This window comes from Theropithecus gelada, chromosome 10 (genome assembly GCF_003255815.1).
Source record: "Theropithecus gelada isolate Dixy chromosome 10, Tgel_1.0, whole genome shotgun sequence".
Classification (NCBI taxonomy): domain Eukaryota; kingdom Metazoa; phylum Chordata; class Mammalia; order Primates; family Cercopithecidae; genus Theropithecus; species Theropithecus gelada.
In genome coordinates, this window is record NC_037678.1 from 135,241 (window position 1) to 150,032 (window position 14,792).

The 14,792-nt window shown below is 61.9% G+C and overlaps 1 protein-coding gene across 1 annotated transcript; it reads right to left on the reverse strand.

Moving 5' to 3' along the window:
• Nucleotides 1-413: 413 nt before the first annotated feature.
• Nucleotides 414-13,582, reverse strand: MAPK8IP2 (mitogen-activated protein kinase 8 interacting protein 2). The gene is made up of 12 exons (XM_025398611.1): nucleotides 13,386-13,582; nucleotides 12,411-12,516; nucleotides 10,808-11,083; nucleotides 10,581-10,674; nucleotides 9,228-10,451; nucleotides 8,838-8,913; nucleotides 8,547-8,719; nucleotides 8,347-8,456; nucleotides 7,469-7,576; nucleotides 7,243-7,313; nucleotides 4,053-4,151; nucleotides 414-3,672 (listed from the first exon to the last, which is right to left on the reverse strand). Exons 1-12 carry the CDS (start codon nucleotides 13,448-13,450, stop codon nucleotides 3,600-3,602), a joined length of 2,475 nt encoding a protein of 824 aa, XP_025254396.1. The 5' UTR covers nucleotides 13,451-13,582; the 3' UTR covers nucleotides 414-3,599.
• Between the last annotated feature and the right edge of the window lie 1,210 nt (nucleotides 13,583-14,792).

Below are 14,792 nucleotides of genomic sequence, written 5' to 3' on the forward strand. Positions count from 1 at the left end.
AGCCTCAACCTCCTAGGTTCAAGTTTTCCTCCTACCTCACCCACCCAAGTAGCTGGGACTACAGGCGTGTGCCATCACACCTGGATAATTTTTGTATTTTTTTTGTAGAGATAGGGGTTTCGCTATGTTGCTCAGGCTGATCTCGAACTCCTGGACTCAAGGGATCTGCCCGCCTCGGCCTCCCAAACTGCTAAGATTACACAGTAGCAAGAGCTACTGTGCCCGGGAATTTATTTTCACTTAATAGCATAACAGAAATTTTCTGTATAATTACAAACGTTGGCAAGCACACTTTTTTTTACATCTCCCCAGTATTTCAATTAGGTAAATATACCTTAATCAATTAACCCTATTGGTCAATATTCAGATTACTTTTATGCTTACATTATTTCAAAGAAGAATGCAATAAACACTTTTCTGTAGAATGCGTTTTATTTAGGATGCCATCCTTGGGCTAGATTGGCGGAAGTTGGAGGCATCACGCAGCGCCTCCTGCCTGTGAGCCAGGAGATCTGCCAGGTTCTGGGAGGACCTAAGGTCAACAGCCAAGCCTGTTCTCTGGGCTCACAGTCAGCAGCCGCTACCAGGAGAGCAAGCAGGAGCAAGTCCTCAGACAGCCAGAGGCCAGGGCCCGGGAGCGCCCGCAAGGACGGGAGGTCACCCAGTGACAAACAGGGAAGGGCAGCAGGTGCACCCAGGAACTCAGAGGCTCCCAGAGCAGAAGTGGGATGCAGGGGGTGGGGGCAGGTCATGCTGAGGTTCAACAGGGACCTGCTTCAGAGCTGACCAGGGAGAGGGATCTGCTGAGGCTTCTGTTTAACAACCCTGGCCTGGGTGTGGGTGCAAGTGGATTTGCAGGTGCAGTGAGGCAGCCGCCGGGGCAGGCTTTTTGTTGCACGAAGATCCGGGAAAGTCAGGGTGGTTTGGTCCAGGCAGAGGAGGGGGAAATGGAGCCAAGGGCAGACGTAAAGGTGCTGGGGTGAGGATAAGGGTGACAGGAGGGAGGAGTCTGGGGTGACCAAGGCCTACAGCTCAGGTGACTGGGAAAAATCATCAAACAGAACATAGATGAATGCAGGGGTGGGGGGAAGGCTTCTGTGAGTCTGAAGTGACTGTGAGTGGCACCCTCCGGCCAGCCACAGCGGCCCTCACAGCTCATTCTTCGGAGCACCGGCCCAGTGATCAGCCGAAGTGCCCCTGGAGGTCAGCTGGATCTGGCCAGTGGTCGGCACAGGGGGCGGCCGCCAGGGCCCTGAGCACAGGGAAACCCTCGAAACGGTGGGAGGGATAAAGCCAGCGAGGGAGACCCCAAAACCGACCAAGCCCGGGATGGGGCGTGGAGGGCGGCCAAGCTCAAGAAGACCGTGAGATTGGAGAAGGAGCTGCAGAGGTGGAAGGCAGACAGGTGAAGGACTCACGAGCATGTCCAACAACCGTCCTAAGGGCCGGCGGGAGGGAAAGTTTAACCACAAGAGAACTGGAGACACGTTGGGGGGCGGGGCCAGGCCGGGCAGGGGCGGGGCCAGGCCCGGCAGGGGCGGAGACGGAGGCGCCAGAGGGCAGGGCCTGGAAGATTCTCACCGAAGAGGAAGAGCAGAGGGAGGAGGTGGGTGGGTGGCAACGGTTTCCAGGCAGCAGCTACAGGGGACTGAGGGCCACACCCCGAATGCCCTAGCACAGGGGGTACAAGTTTCAAACGTACACACCCAGTGGGGCTATCTGCCTCTTTACAGCTTTATCTTAATTAGTAGGAAGGTTTTCCCATAAACGTTGTGTGTTTCTGTCGTGCCGCTGGTCTGCGTCCTCCATCTCTCGGGGGCCTCAGGTCTGTGCACTGCACACGGGCTAAACCTCTGGATCACGATGCACTTCCTAACACTGGGCAGCTATTTCTCTGCTTGTTGGTTCTGTAGAGACGTGTTATTTACAGACAGCACTTTTTAATGTTTGTGTAGTAAGTTTGTGTATACTTCCCTTAGCTCACTAAGAACCTTCGATTGTTCTCTTCCTGGTGTTGCACGAGTCCTGTGCTCAGACGAGGGATCCAGGCCATGCTGACCCCTGCCTGGGAGGTAGGCTCACCCAGGAGGGCCTGGGAGGGAACCTCGCTGGGCATCTACAACCATCTAAGCACATGGTGAAAAAGTCACCTATTTTCTTCTGGCTTTCTCTGGAGAATGTTTAAAATATCAACTTTAAGATCTAAGTAGATTGTTTTTCTTTTTCTTTTTCTGAGACGGAGTCTCCCTCTGTTGCCCAGGCTGGAGTGCAGTGGTGCGATCTCGGCTCACTGAAACCTCCGCCTCCCAGGTTCAAGAGCTTCTGGTGCCTTAGCCTCCTGAGCAGCTGGGATTACAGGTGTGCGCCAGGACGCCTGGCTAATTTTTGTCTTTTTTGTAGAGATGGGGTTTCACCATGTTGGCCAAGCTGGTCTCAAACTCCTGACCTCAGGTGATCCGCCCGCCTCGACCTCCCAAAATGTTGGGATTACAGGCGTGAGCCACGGCGCCCGGCCAGATTGTTCTTCAAGGAGTTTGTGCCCCCACTACACACTGACCTAAGCCGTGCTGGCCCCCAGTCTGTGCACATGGAAAGGACACCCCATTGCACAGCCTCGGCTTCCTCTGTGGCCAGTCAAGTGTATTTGGGGAGAATTCCCAAGGGTGCTTCTAGATACGGCACCTCAGATGAGGCCCCAGAGCAGCACCGCAGGGACTCCCAGCACAATTTTGGAAAGAACTAAAAGGGTGAGATTCCCACGACCCCCCAACACCATGGGCAGCCCCTGGGAGCCTGGCCCCATGTTTTGGCACCCCCTAGAAACAGCCAGTGTCACACCAAGCAGAGAGTTTATTGAGGCCTTGGGCAGGGCCCAGGAACACAGCACGGGGCGTGCGTGGGGCGGATGCACGCTGGACTGCAGGGGTGCGCTAGCAGCGGCAAGCGGAGGAGTACTGGGGGCCCAGGAGGGGCCCCCTCCTCCTAGCAGCGTCTGGGGGCTTCAGGTGAGCATCAAGAACCACTCCTAGCCTCCGCAGGGCTCTTTTGGGAACCCTTCCCTGCTTCCCCCTGAGCTCCCTGTGGGGTGGGGCTGGGGCGAGGCGGCCCCTCTTGTCCCTGTGGTCAAGGATGGGACGATCCCTTGAGATTCACTATAAAAATTAAAATTCCCTTATAAATCGCAGGGGAGTGGCAGGAGGGCATCACTTGGAAGTCGGCATTACCCGTCCCTCGAGCCACGCCTCCTCCACACCCCCGAAGTTCTGACCCCAAAGTGAAGAATAGAGGATAAGGTTTGCAGGCACAGAGAGGGGCAGAGACACCAGGAGAGAGAAAAGGGAGGCTGGGGAGGGATGGAGGAGGACAACACAGAGAAAGAACGGATCTGAGGAAAAGCGGGGGCACGGGGGCCCCACTCCCCCGCAGTCCCCACAGCTGTGCCCTGGGGACGGAGGACGAGAGTTCCCAGCCCGCAGACCCCCACAAGCGTAAGGTCCCATGTCCCCCCAATCCAGTCCTTGCCAAAGCCATGGTGGCCTCTTGAGACATCTTCAGCCCCAGCTGTGCCTGGAGCAGACGGCCAGAGAGCGGTGGGCGGGCTACTCCAGGTAGATGTCCTCCGTGGGGCAGGCGTACGCCAGGTGCTCCTGGTAGTACTCCAGGAAGGCGCGGCTGGGGGAAGATGGTCCTCCACCAGCCGCTCAGGGCCGGTCCTCAACCCCCAAACCGCCTTCCACGGTGCCTCTGAGCTATCCCTCCTTCCTCCCTCTGCAGCCATCTACAACCCCCCACCTAGGCATGGCCACGTCACCCCCAAGTGTGACCCTCAGCTCTCCTGGCCCAGCAATTCTACCCCTGCCAGAGTGCCTGGGCCATGTGTCTGTGCCTGTCCTCACCCCACGCCCAGGACCCCAAATCATCACCCACCACCACCCTCTCTACACAGCGCATCTGGTTCTCCTTCCCCAGACCTCCCCTGCCAGGCTCCTGCCCCACCTGCTCACCTCCGCACCCGTTCTGTGTCCCCACCCACACCCTGGGGCCCCACTCACCCCACGCTCTGCGCCACCGGCCTCATGGACTCCTGGGAGACAAAGACGTGGCAGGCGAAGCGGCTCAGCAGGGGGTGTTTGGTGATGAAGCCAAAATAGCTGTGGGCAAGTCAGTGTGGAGGGCACGTCAGGGACCTGGCCCAGCCTTAGCCACCCCAAAAATGATGTAGAGAGGAGGCAGGAACAAAAGGCTTGGGGAGAGGGTAGGGGACAGGAGGGTGGGGGTCGCACAATTTAAAGATCTGAAGTTGTCTTTTTTTGGTTTTAACCCAAGCACAGGGCTGGGCACCCACCAAGAGTTCATGCTCTGAGTTAACTCCGTGGTGACCAGGGGCATCCGGCCCACGCTGAGGACGCAGCTCCCTTCTCTGAGCTGGCGCTGCCGCCCTCTGTGGCCCTATTCAGGGCCTGCCCCAGGACCACAGAGCAAGGCCTCTGCCCAGCCGCTGGAGACCATGTCTCCTGCCATCTCAGGCCTCCTCCTGTGGGCCCTGCAGACTGACAGCCCCTTGCCCAGCTCCGAGGTGGGGCTGGACGTTACCCCTGGTCTGTAAAACCCTCTTCTGCTCTATCCCTCGCTCCCACTGTAAAGCAGCTCCTTGCAGGGCCTCACTCATGGAGTCACTGCCCAGCTCCTCCATGTGTGCTGTCTTCTCATCCCAGCCATTAGCAAAAATCAAAAATCATCGTCCAGAGGGAGAGGCGGTCAGAGTTCTGCAGCAGGACGCTCCCCCACCCCCACCCCTGAAACTGGCCGACCCGTCCATTCCCCCACGGCTTCGGGGCTTTGTGATTCCACCAGATGGGAAAGCTGCATGATGGTCTGGTTGCCAGGGCAGTGTGCGCACGCTGTCCACAGACAGAGCACAGGGCCGGCCTCAAATGCCAGTGTGTGCACGCTGTCCACAGACAGAGCACAGGGCCGGCCTCAAATGCCACATTCAAGTCATCATGGTAATAAGCACTGACCCGCAGACCTGGCTTCCTGCATTACTCAGGCACCATCCTCAGCCCTTTCGATTAACTCACAGAAGCCTCATGACAGCCCTCTGAGGTAGGGCCCTGATGGACAGCTAGGCACGGAGGTTCGGGAGCTTGCCCAGGACACACAGCCAGGCTGGGCAGCCCTGGGAGAAAAGGCTACAGTCTGTGATCCCAACACCAGACATCCTAATGCCTGCCTGATCCCAACACAGCGCACCGCACGTACTCCTGACCTACCACCAGCCCCAAGACGAAACGAGTTCACCGTTCACTTTACAGTTTCCTCCGTGCCTCCTCATGGCGAGGGATCGGGGGCGGGGGTTCTGGGGTGACAAATATTAGGAAGTTTTGGGCCAGGGCAGCAGCTCCTCTGCCTCCTCCCACCTCCACACCACATCTTGACCCCAAACCCCAAACTCAACTGACCAACTTCCTCTCATGGAATTCTAGCTGGAGCCGTGTCCAGCCTGAGGCCTGAACTTCACCCAGTTTCCTTCTGACGAGAAATTTGGGTCATTCTTGCTCTCCTGGCAGTGTCCGCTGTCCCAGTGGCCCCAGAGCTGGCCCCGCTGTCTGGTCTGCGCCCCTGCAGGCCGTCCCACCTCTTCACCCCAGAGCTGGCCCCGCTGTCTGGTCTGCGCCCCTGCAGGCCGTCCCACCTCTCCACCCCAGAGCTGGCCCCTCTGTCTGGTCTGCGCCCCTGCAGGCCGTCCCACCTCTCCACCCCAGAGCTGGCCCCTCTGTCTGGTCTGGGTCCCTGCACGCCGTCCCACCTCTCCACCCCAGAGCTGGCCCCGCTGTCTGGTCTGCGCCCCTGCACGCTGCCACCTCTCCACCCCACTGAGCAGTGTCTCTGCGTGGATTTCATCAGACCATCTCTGCACTTGGCGGGGACGACACAAAAGGGCTCTGCATCTTCCAGCAGGCAGCACCCTCACTCTCGACCACAGCGAGAGTCCATAAGGCCACCAAGACACACTGACGTCTGTCCCACACCTCAGTCCTGGCAGCACCGTGCCCTGCTGCGTCCTGCCTGCCTGTGAGCCTGCTTCCTCCAACTCCCCCCAAGTCCTTTCCAGCCTCTGGCTGGCTCTGCCTTTCTGGTTCCTCCCTGATCTCCTTCCTCTAGGGTGCTGGGACACAGAGGGCAGGGGCCTATGCCTGGAGGGAAGCCGGCAGCCCCCCTTGGCCCACTGTTCCTGTGTCAGCACCCTGCCTGGCTAGTCCCCTCTTGTCTCAGTGATCTACCTGCCCTGACCTAGTATCTTCCCTCCAGGTCTCCCTCCTAAGCTCCAGACCCCTGGGACCGACGGCCACTTCAGTCTCACTGTGTTTGTGATTCATCTCGCATCCCCTCTTGGTGTGTGGGCTACAGCACAACCATCCCCCAGGGAGACGTCACCCTGGTCTCTTCAGGTCAGCCTTTACAGCCGGTCAACCTAGGTCCTGCCTATAATACCTCTTCAATGCCTCTTGCATCTGCACACTTGGTCTCGGGACACAGCACCTGTATAACCTCAGGCTCCACCAGGTCCCCTACTGGCAGCACCTGTCAGTGCAGTCGGCACAGCGGCCAGAGCCAGCATGTAAACCTGAGTGTGTCACCTCCTGCCATTAGGAGCCTTCTATGGCCTCATTACCAGCAGAATTAAGTACAGCTCCTTGGCGTAATCAAAAGGGTCCAGGTCTCCACCAACATTTCTAGCTACTCCCCTTACACACAGGCCCCAGAGCCCATAGCCCCCGACCAGTGCATCCCACACCCTTGGCTCAGCTGGACCCCACCAGGAAGATCCACTTCCCTATCCCTGTCACCTGCTGTCTTTCCAGGCTGGCCATCCTGAGCCCCAGGAGGACTTGCCCACCTCTGGGGGTCTGCTCCCCAGGGCCCACTCAGGCATCCTCCACACCCACACAGGCTTCTCACATCCTTCGCCCGTGTGCCTCTCTCCACCCAGACCCGATGCAAGCCCGTCTGACCTGCCCCTCCTGAGTCCAGCTCAGAGCGGGCGTCACTGCACACTCAGCTCAGAGAGCCAAGTGGGTGCAGGTGGAGCTCTCAGGGTTGGGCACGAGCGGCCCTCAGGGTCTGTGGGGACTTGGGGGATGGTTAGGCAGCCCTCAGGGTTTGTGGGGACTCCGGGGGTGGTTGGACTCTCAGCGATTGTGGGGCGGTTGGGGGACTCGGGGATGGTCGGAATCTTACCAGCTGTTTCGGGGGTGGCAGCCGCAGAAGGAAATGTTCTTCATCTGGAAGAAATGGCTGCAGCGCTGGAACTACAGCAGAGGTGGGCAGAAGCCCCCGTGTTAGAGGAGGCCCGGGGCCACCCCCGCCTCCCGCCTGCCGGACACCCCTGCCAGCCTGGCCCCGTCTGACTCCGTGGCTTAACCCTACCCCCCTGTCCCCTGTCCCCAGTCCCCCAAACCCCCACCTCGGGCCCTCCTCCGCTCAGACTCAGCTTGACCCCCCGAAGAGAGATCTCGAGGTCACAGGAGGCAGGAGGGCGCAGGTGGACAGTCAGTTTCCGGGCAGTGGCAATCTAAGAATTGGGGGAGAAGAGGGTCCTGAGGGGCCCACAAGGGCATCTTTCTTTCCCCTTGGTGGGACTACGTACGCCTCTGCTCCTTTTAGCTTATGTTTGAGGACATGCATGCTGAGGACTCCTGAGACGCAATTCTGGAAGACATAAGGGGAGTGGCCTTGGCCACTCCTCAGGCTCAGGGGAAGCAGTCACCTCTCTGCAGTCAGCGTGCTTCATCTTCCTTCTGCTCCTCCAGGCAGGGTGCTGCTCTGGGCTCAGGAGCCAGGAACACAGACCCCACCCACCCTGGCCTCTTCACTGCCTGGCCCTACAAGCTCCAGGGAGCTCTCAGAGGCAGGGCTGCTCTGCCCTGCTCCCTACCGCCCCCCAGCCTCAGTCTCAGTACTGCTGCATGGGCAGGCGCGCACTAAACGTCCACTGAGTGAGTGGATGAGTAGAGGGCTCCCAGGGAAGGGGCTGTGAGGGCTGGTCTTGATTCCAGACAGGAAGAGGAAGGGCTGATGGCACTCGGGGCCAACTGGAAGGTCTGTAGCCCAGAGACCCAGAAGTGATGAGGGACAGCTGCTGAGCTCTGCCTTAGACTCACCTGCTCAGGCCTCTGAACCAGGGCCTGGGGTACCCATCCAGAGCTACCCCTGCAGCATCCCCCACACCCGCCCTGGAGGAAATCAGACGCCTTGGAGCCTCAAGGCCCTGTGCCAGCCTGCAGTGCTGGTGGGGCCACCATGCGAACCCTCAGCTTGCACTTGCCCGGCCTCCACACTGACCTTCTGCATGGCTGCACACAGGATGCCATTGCCCTGGTGGCAGGGCACCTCCACAGAGCCCAGGAACTGCACATCAAAGCGCTCCACCCAGCAGGGACTCCGCTTGCTCCCTGGGGAGGGGGGCACAGAGGGCCCAGGTCAGGCAGGGGCCTAGGGGAGGATCTGGGGTGACACGCCACCCCTCGGGGTTGGGACCTCACCCAGCAGGTCCTTGGCAGGGCCGGGAACCGCATGGGCGTAGAAGGCAGGGAACACACCGCGCTCCCCCGTACGCATGTTGAAGCCACGGAACCAGAAGTCATCCTCCTCGGCCTCCACCAACACAGGGTCATCCACGTCCAGCTCCAGTTCGTCTGGATGCCGTGGGATGAACCTGCCGTTGGGGGAGAGGTCACTGGGGAGGGGGGCAGGATTGAGGGTCGTGTCCATTGGCGTCCTGTGATGGCACGGACTGAGGCTGGGGCCACCACCAGCAAGGAGGGAGGCTGTACCTGAACACAGCCCTGTGGGTCTGCTCTCGCTCCTCACCGTTGACCAGACAGGAGAAAAGGCCAAAGGACTCGGTGCCTGGGAGACCAGATGGGACAAAGGTGGGGAAGACAGGGAGACAGAGAGGCAGAGTAGGGGAAAGAATGTTTAGAGGCCTGGCCTTGGGCAGAGGTGGAGTCCCCTCTGCAGGCTGGTGTGGGTGTCCTGGGAGCAGGAAGGGGCTGAGGCAGAGCAGGCCACCTCATGCCATGTCCTGGATGGGAGAGGGCGCCCAGCCCTGACCATGGCCAGACCCTCAGGTGGCCCCGGGCACTGTGGGGGAGCCTGGGACTGGGGCCAGGGACTCCGCATGTTCCTCTGGGTCACCCCCCTTTTCCCTGCCTGTCACTCACTGGAGGACCGAGATGTGCTGTTGACGAAGACATTGAGGAACTTCTTGGAGAAAGTGAGGTCAGGGCTGTCCGGCGAGGTGTCCCCCGGGACCTGACCACCGCCTAGCAGCGCTGCGCCCACCTCCTCCTCGCTGGCCTCCCCGCTGCTGTCCTCTTCGCTGTCGTGGCCCAGCCCGGCGCAGCGCCGCAGGCTCACCAGCTCCAGCTGCGTATGCTCGTCCACCACCAGCGTGTACTTGACCGCGTCATACACCAGCGAGGCGTCCCGCGGCGCCGAGGGGTCCGTGCCCCTGCCCCCGGGGGGCCCCGCACTGTCCTCGGCATCCTCCTCTTCCTCGTCGTCCTCTTCGTCCTCCTCCTCAGAGCAGGCGGCGGAGCAGGCTCGGCCCGGGCGGGCAGCGCGGCCGGGCGCGGCCCACAGCGGCGTGATGGTGTCACGCGTGGGGTTGCTGAGGAACAGGCAGGGCCCGGGCTGCGCAGGGCCGGGTCGAGGCGCGGCGGGCGCAGGCGGCGGCGGCGCGCACAGCGTCTCCATGTCCACCAGCTCCACGTCGCCGGGCCCCGCGGCCGCCTCGGGGTCCTGGGAGTCCTGGGCAGCCCCGCCGGCCGGCGACACGGGCTCCCCGGGCGGGCGCGGCGCCGGAGACAGGCACTGGCCGGGGCAGCGGATGGGCGAGGAGCCCTCGGAGATCATGCGGCTCACCAGGTTGCTGAGCAGCCAGGGCGAGTCCGCGTCCTCGCTGAGGTCCGGCTCCGACTCCGACCCCGACTCGTACTCGCTGTTGGTGTCGTCGGGACCCACGGGCAGGAAGGCGGGGCGGCGCGGGGGTTCGCGCGGGGGCTCCGGCTCCGAGGCGGGCGACGAGGCCTCCTCGATGGAGTTGGTGAGGTGCGAGGAGCGGCCGCTGCTGCTGCTTCCGCCGTCGCTGCTCAGCTCCAGCTCCGTCTCCGAGATGGACGAGATCATGCGCCCTAGGCGCGCGCCGCCCGCGTCCTCTGAGTCGGAGCCGGGCGAGGACAGCTCCTGGCTGCTGCGACGTCCCCCGTGGCCCCCGCTCGAGCGGCTTCTCAGGTCAGCCTCGATGCCGGGATCTGAGGAGGGCGAAGTCCCCCCTGGCGCCGGGGGTTCCGCAGGCCGGTTCCCTTCGCAGTCGCAACCCGGGCGCACTGGCGACTGCGTCCCGCCGGGCCCTGTGTCCGTGGGAGGGAGGGGGCCCGGGGGCTCTGCTGGGCAGGGAGGTGGGGGTCACCCTCTCTGCACCATCCAGGCCTCTTCCAGCAGCCAGCCCATCCTCCCTCCCCTCCCCCACCTCCCCCTACTTCACCGTGGCCCGCGGGCCCACCACCCCTCACCTCTGAGGGCCTCCGGGGCGGGTGAGCACAGCGCTGTCTCTTGCCAGGAGGCCGGAGGCACCAGGTCAAAGCCTCCGTTGTTGTTCAGGGAGTCCTGGGGTGGAGATACATGATGGCCGTCCTGAGGAGGGCCTCCAGCTCCCAGGGGGTGAGCAGGGCTGGCTGCAGAGTCCCAGGTGCTATGAACCCAGGCTCAGCTCCAAGGAGCTGTGGGTCGGGGCACTCACCTGGGCCCCCAGTGTGGTCAGACGGAGGGTGGTTGGCCGGTGCTTATGGGGCTCCTCCAGAGAAGGGGAGGGGATAAGGGGACCAGGGGCAGGTGCCTCTGAGCCAGGGTCTCCTCCCTCCTGGCCTTCCTCATCTCCCTCCTCGTCCTCCTCCTCCTCTTCCTCGTCCTCATCGTCCTCCTCTTCATTGTCATCGATCATCTCAAACTCCTGGAAGTCATCCTGGAAGGAGCAGATGGGGTGCGGCTGCTCCGAGCGCCCCAGGGAGAGGCTGTCCTGCAGGAGGGAGGGAGATAGCAGGGCTGGGCCAGAGAGCAGCAGCAGCCCGGGGTCCAGGTGCAGGAGAAGGGAAATCGGCGTGCATCAGTCAAAGGAGAGCCCCTTCCAGCTCACTCTGCCCCTCTGTCTACAGGGCGATGTTTTTAAAATCTGCTCAAGACACGTCGGGATCACTCCAGTTCTTGGGAAGGGCCCAAAAAACTCTACAGCTGAATGACAGGGATTCTCAGAGCAGCCCCAGCCCCGCTTTTAGACTCATCTCACTGCAGAACCCCATCACATTTGACACCAGCACTGTGTTCCCTTCACAGCATTTTAACACAGCTTACAGTTACTGGACATGGTTTTTTAGTCTGTTGCAAGCCCCACCAGGGCAGGGTCACATCCATGTTGTGCACTGTTGCACCCACCCCTAAGAACAAGACCTGGGGCTCAGCGGATGTTCAGTAAATATCAAACAAACGCATAAACGTAGAGACAGCCTGCACTCTGAGGATTCACCAACTTTGCACCAACCCCAGGGCCATTGGCACAGTTAATTCCCATGCTGGCACTTCCTCTCCTCCATTCCCTCCTACCTACCCCATCTGCCTGGCTCTGCTAACCTCAGGGCATGGTTGACATTTCCTCTGGAAATTCTCCCTGATTCCTTCAGTGTGGATTGGGTTCCCTTCCCCCTCGTGGAACTTATGTCTCTGTTGGAATGCAGCCCTTGACACGTGGGCAGTCATTGTCCCTTACAAGTCTTTCTCCTCTACTAAGTTGCAGCTCCGGAGGGCAGCTATCCTGTTCCACTCCCAGCCCCCAGAAGCCCCCAGTACTTGCCACATGGCAGTTGCCCAGAACTGTTCTTCAATAAATGAAAGCAGAAATGTGGAGAGACAGGGAGAAGGAGAAGCAGGAGATGGGGGAGAAACGATTTCAGCAGGGGGAGACATGAGAGAGACAGATGGGAGCTGCAGACGAGAGCACAGGGCTGCGGATGGGACAAGGTTGTGATGGCAGCTGCCAGGGGTTAGATCTTTCTGGGAGTGATCTGAGGACAGAGGGCACCCAAAGCAAAAGAGCACCTCCCTGTCCCAGTCTGGCCATGATGGTGTCAGGGAGAATGCTGGGGAAGGCCTTGTGTGGAGGCCTGCAATGTATTGGAATAAGAGAGGGTCGATACCAAGGAAACCTCAAGGGTTAAGTGGGGAGGAGCTATCAGAGTCGTCCCCAGTTCAAGGCTGAGCTCACACCCACCCTAAAACCCCAAGTGAATGCTAAGAAGAGCCTAATGAGGCCCTCCCTTGAGCTGGATCTGTGCCCCCAACTCTTCCCCCACCTTCTCACAGTGGTCTGAGTCGTAGCTGAGGCCCAGGCCACAGTCATCAGTGATCTCAGACAGATCTTCGTCGTCAAACTCTTCCAGGCTTATGTCCTGGGGAGGCCTGGAAAGGAGACCAGGGTCAGAGAGCTACCAACCTGGACTCTCTGCCTGGGAACTGGCCTTGAGGAGGAGCAGAGAGCGGCCTCAGCTCCTCCGCCCCGTGGTCTCCACAACCCCCAGCTCCCGGAACACATCCTGCCATCATCTTGACCCCCAAGCTCTGCTCTCCTGTGGATCCCCTCCCCCATCTGAGCCAGGCCTGCCCAGAGCAGCCAACCCTGCCCCCACCCCTCCCACCCCGCCTCCCTGGAGAGCCAGCAGCCTCTCCTCCCTCCACTCGCAGCTCCAGGCCCCTGGGGTCAGGGTCTTGCAGAGCACGGGAGGGGGGCTGCAACCCGGCAGCGGCAGATGGGGAGGGGTCGCGCCTGCTCTGGGAGGAGAGTCTGGCCTGTTTGTCTCCCCCTCTCCGGCGGAGTGAGGCCTAAACCCAGAGGCCCAGCGTCCTCCCCACCCCAGTCCCTTTCCGCAGGGCCCCGGGCTCGATTTCCACTCTCTCCCGGCCGGGCCCTATCGGCCAGGTCTGGCGTCCACTGAAGGAGGCCAAGGCCACCGGGACACGCCGCGCTGGGAGGGTGTGCCCGCATCGCGCCCGCATCCTCCCCCGCAGAGGGTCGGCCCAGGGCCTCCACCCTTGCCAGGTCAGCAGTCCAGGCCGGGCGCGGCTCAGCATCCCGGCGGGGCCGGGGGTCACGGAGGCTGGGGACGCGCGGTGAAGACGGAGGGAGTGGGAGCGCGGTGGGGGTGGGGCGCCCGAGCCGAGGCTCAAGGACCGCAGGGGGCTGGGCGGCGGGGACGGGGGTCCGGGCCGGGTCGGGGTCCGGGGGGCGCAGGGAGCGGAGGGCCCGCCCGGCCCGGGCGCCGAGGGGGTACCTGCAGCCCGGCGGCGACAGCGAGTGGAAGGTGGAGAGAGAAAACATCTCCGCGCGATCCGCCATCTTCTCCGGGAGAGGCCCGCGACTGCGGCGGGGGGTGCGGGAGCCTCGCCGCGCCCCGCGCCCGCGCTCGGCCCGCCCCGCTCACCTCGTGACACGCCCTGCGGCGCCCGCCCCGCGCACCTCGCCCGGACTGCGCGGCGGCGCGGGGAGGGCGGCGGGGGAGGCGGGGGAGGGACGCGGCCGGGGACGCTGGTTGGAGGAGAGGCGGCGGCTTCACTGCCGGGCGCTGGTTGGGGAAGGACCGGGCGTGCGAGGAGGATTTTTCACGGGGAGGGGCGGGAGGGAAGGGGAGGGCGGGTGGGCGTCGGGCCCCGCCCTGGAGGACCCGCGCGGGGCGGGAGGCCGGAGAGGCAGCGCCGGGGTCCGCGGGCCTCGGGTGCAGCGTGGGCTGTTCCCTCTGGCGAGAGGCCGGGGCGGCCCCAGGAGCTGCGCCGCCGCCCCCAGGGGTCCCCCCAGGAACCCTAACCCGGGTGCGGCCCCGAGCTGGGTGGCGGGCGAGGCGGGAGGGCGGGAGGAGCTGTCCGCCGTCGGGTGCTGATCGGAGCTGTCCCCACGGGGTGCTGACCGGGCCGCACAGGGACGTCTGCACAAGGGTCGCCCAGCAGGGCTGGATTCAGAATCGAGCACACGGTACTCAGAGGATGCTGGCCGGGGTTAAAAGTGGACTTTGAGCACTCAGTAGAGACTGCACAGCCGGACAGAGGTACCCACAGGCATGGGAGAAGTTAGCACCCACAGAGGCGATGTGCGTCCCATTGGAAACACTTTTTCTTGGGCACCGTGTTGCTGGGCCCTGTGTAGGGAGCTGACCCGCTCTGGCTTGGGATGGAGCCCTGTGGGGAGGGCCATGGTTGAAGCTGAGCTCAAGAGGGTGGCTGTGGGAGGAGGCGGGAGATCAGGGTTGAGGGCGCAGAACTAGGGAGACTGCAGAACACTTTTTTTCTTTCTAAAATAGAGACCGGTGGCCGGGCGCGGTGGCTCATGCCTGTAATCCCACCACTTTGGGAGGCCGAGGCGGGTGGATCACGACGTCAAGAGATCGAGACCATCCTGGCCAACATGGGGAAACCCCATCTCTACTAAAAATACAAAAGAATTAGCCAGGCATGGTGGTGCGCGCCTGTAGTCCTAGTGAATCGGGAGGCTGAGGCAGGAGAATCATTTGAACCTGGGAGGCGGAGGTTGCAGTGAGACGAGATTGCACCACTGCACTCCAGCCTGGTGACAAGAGCAAGACTCCGACTCAAATAAATAAATAGAGAGAGAGAGAGAGAGAGAGAGACCAGCTCTCTGTATTGCCCAGGTTGGTCTTGAGCTCCTGGACTCAGCTATCCTCTGGCCT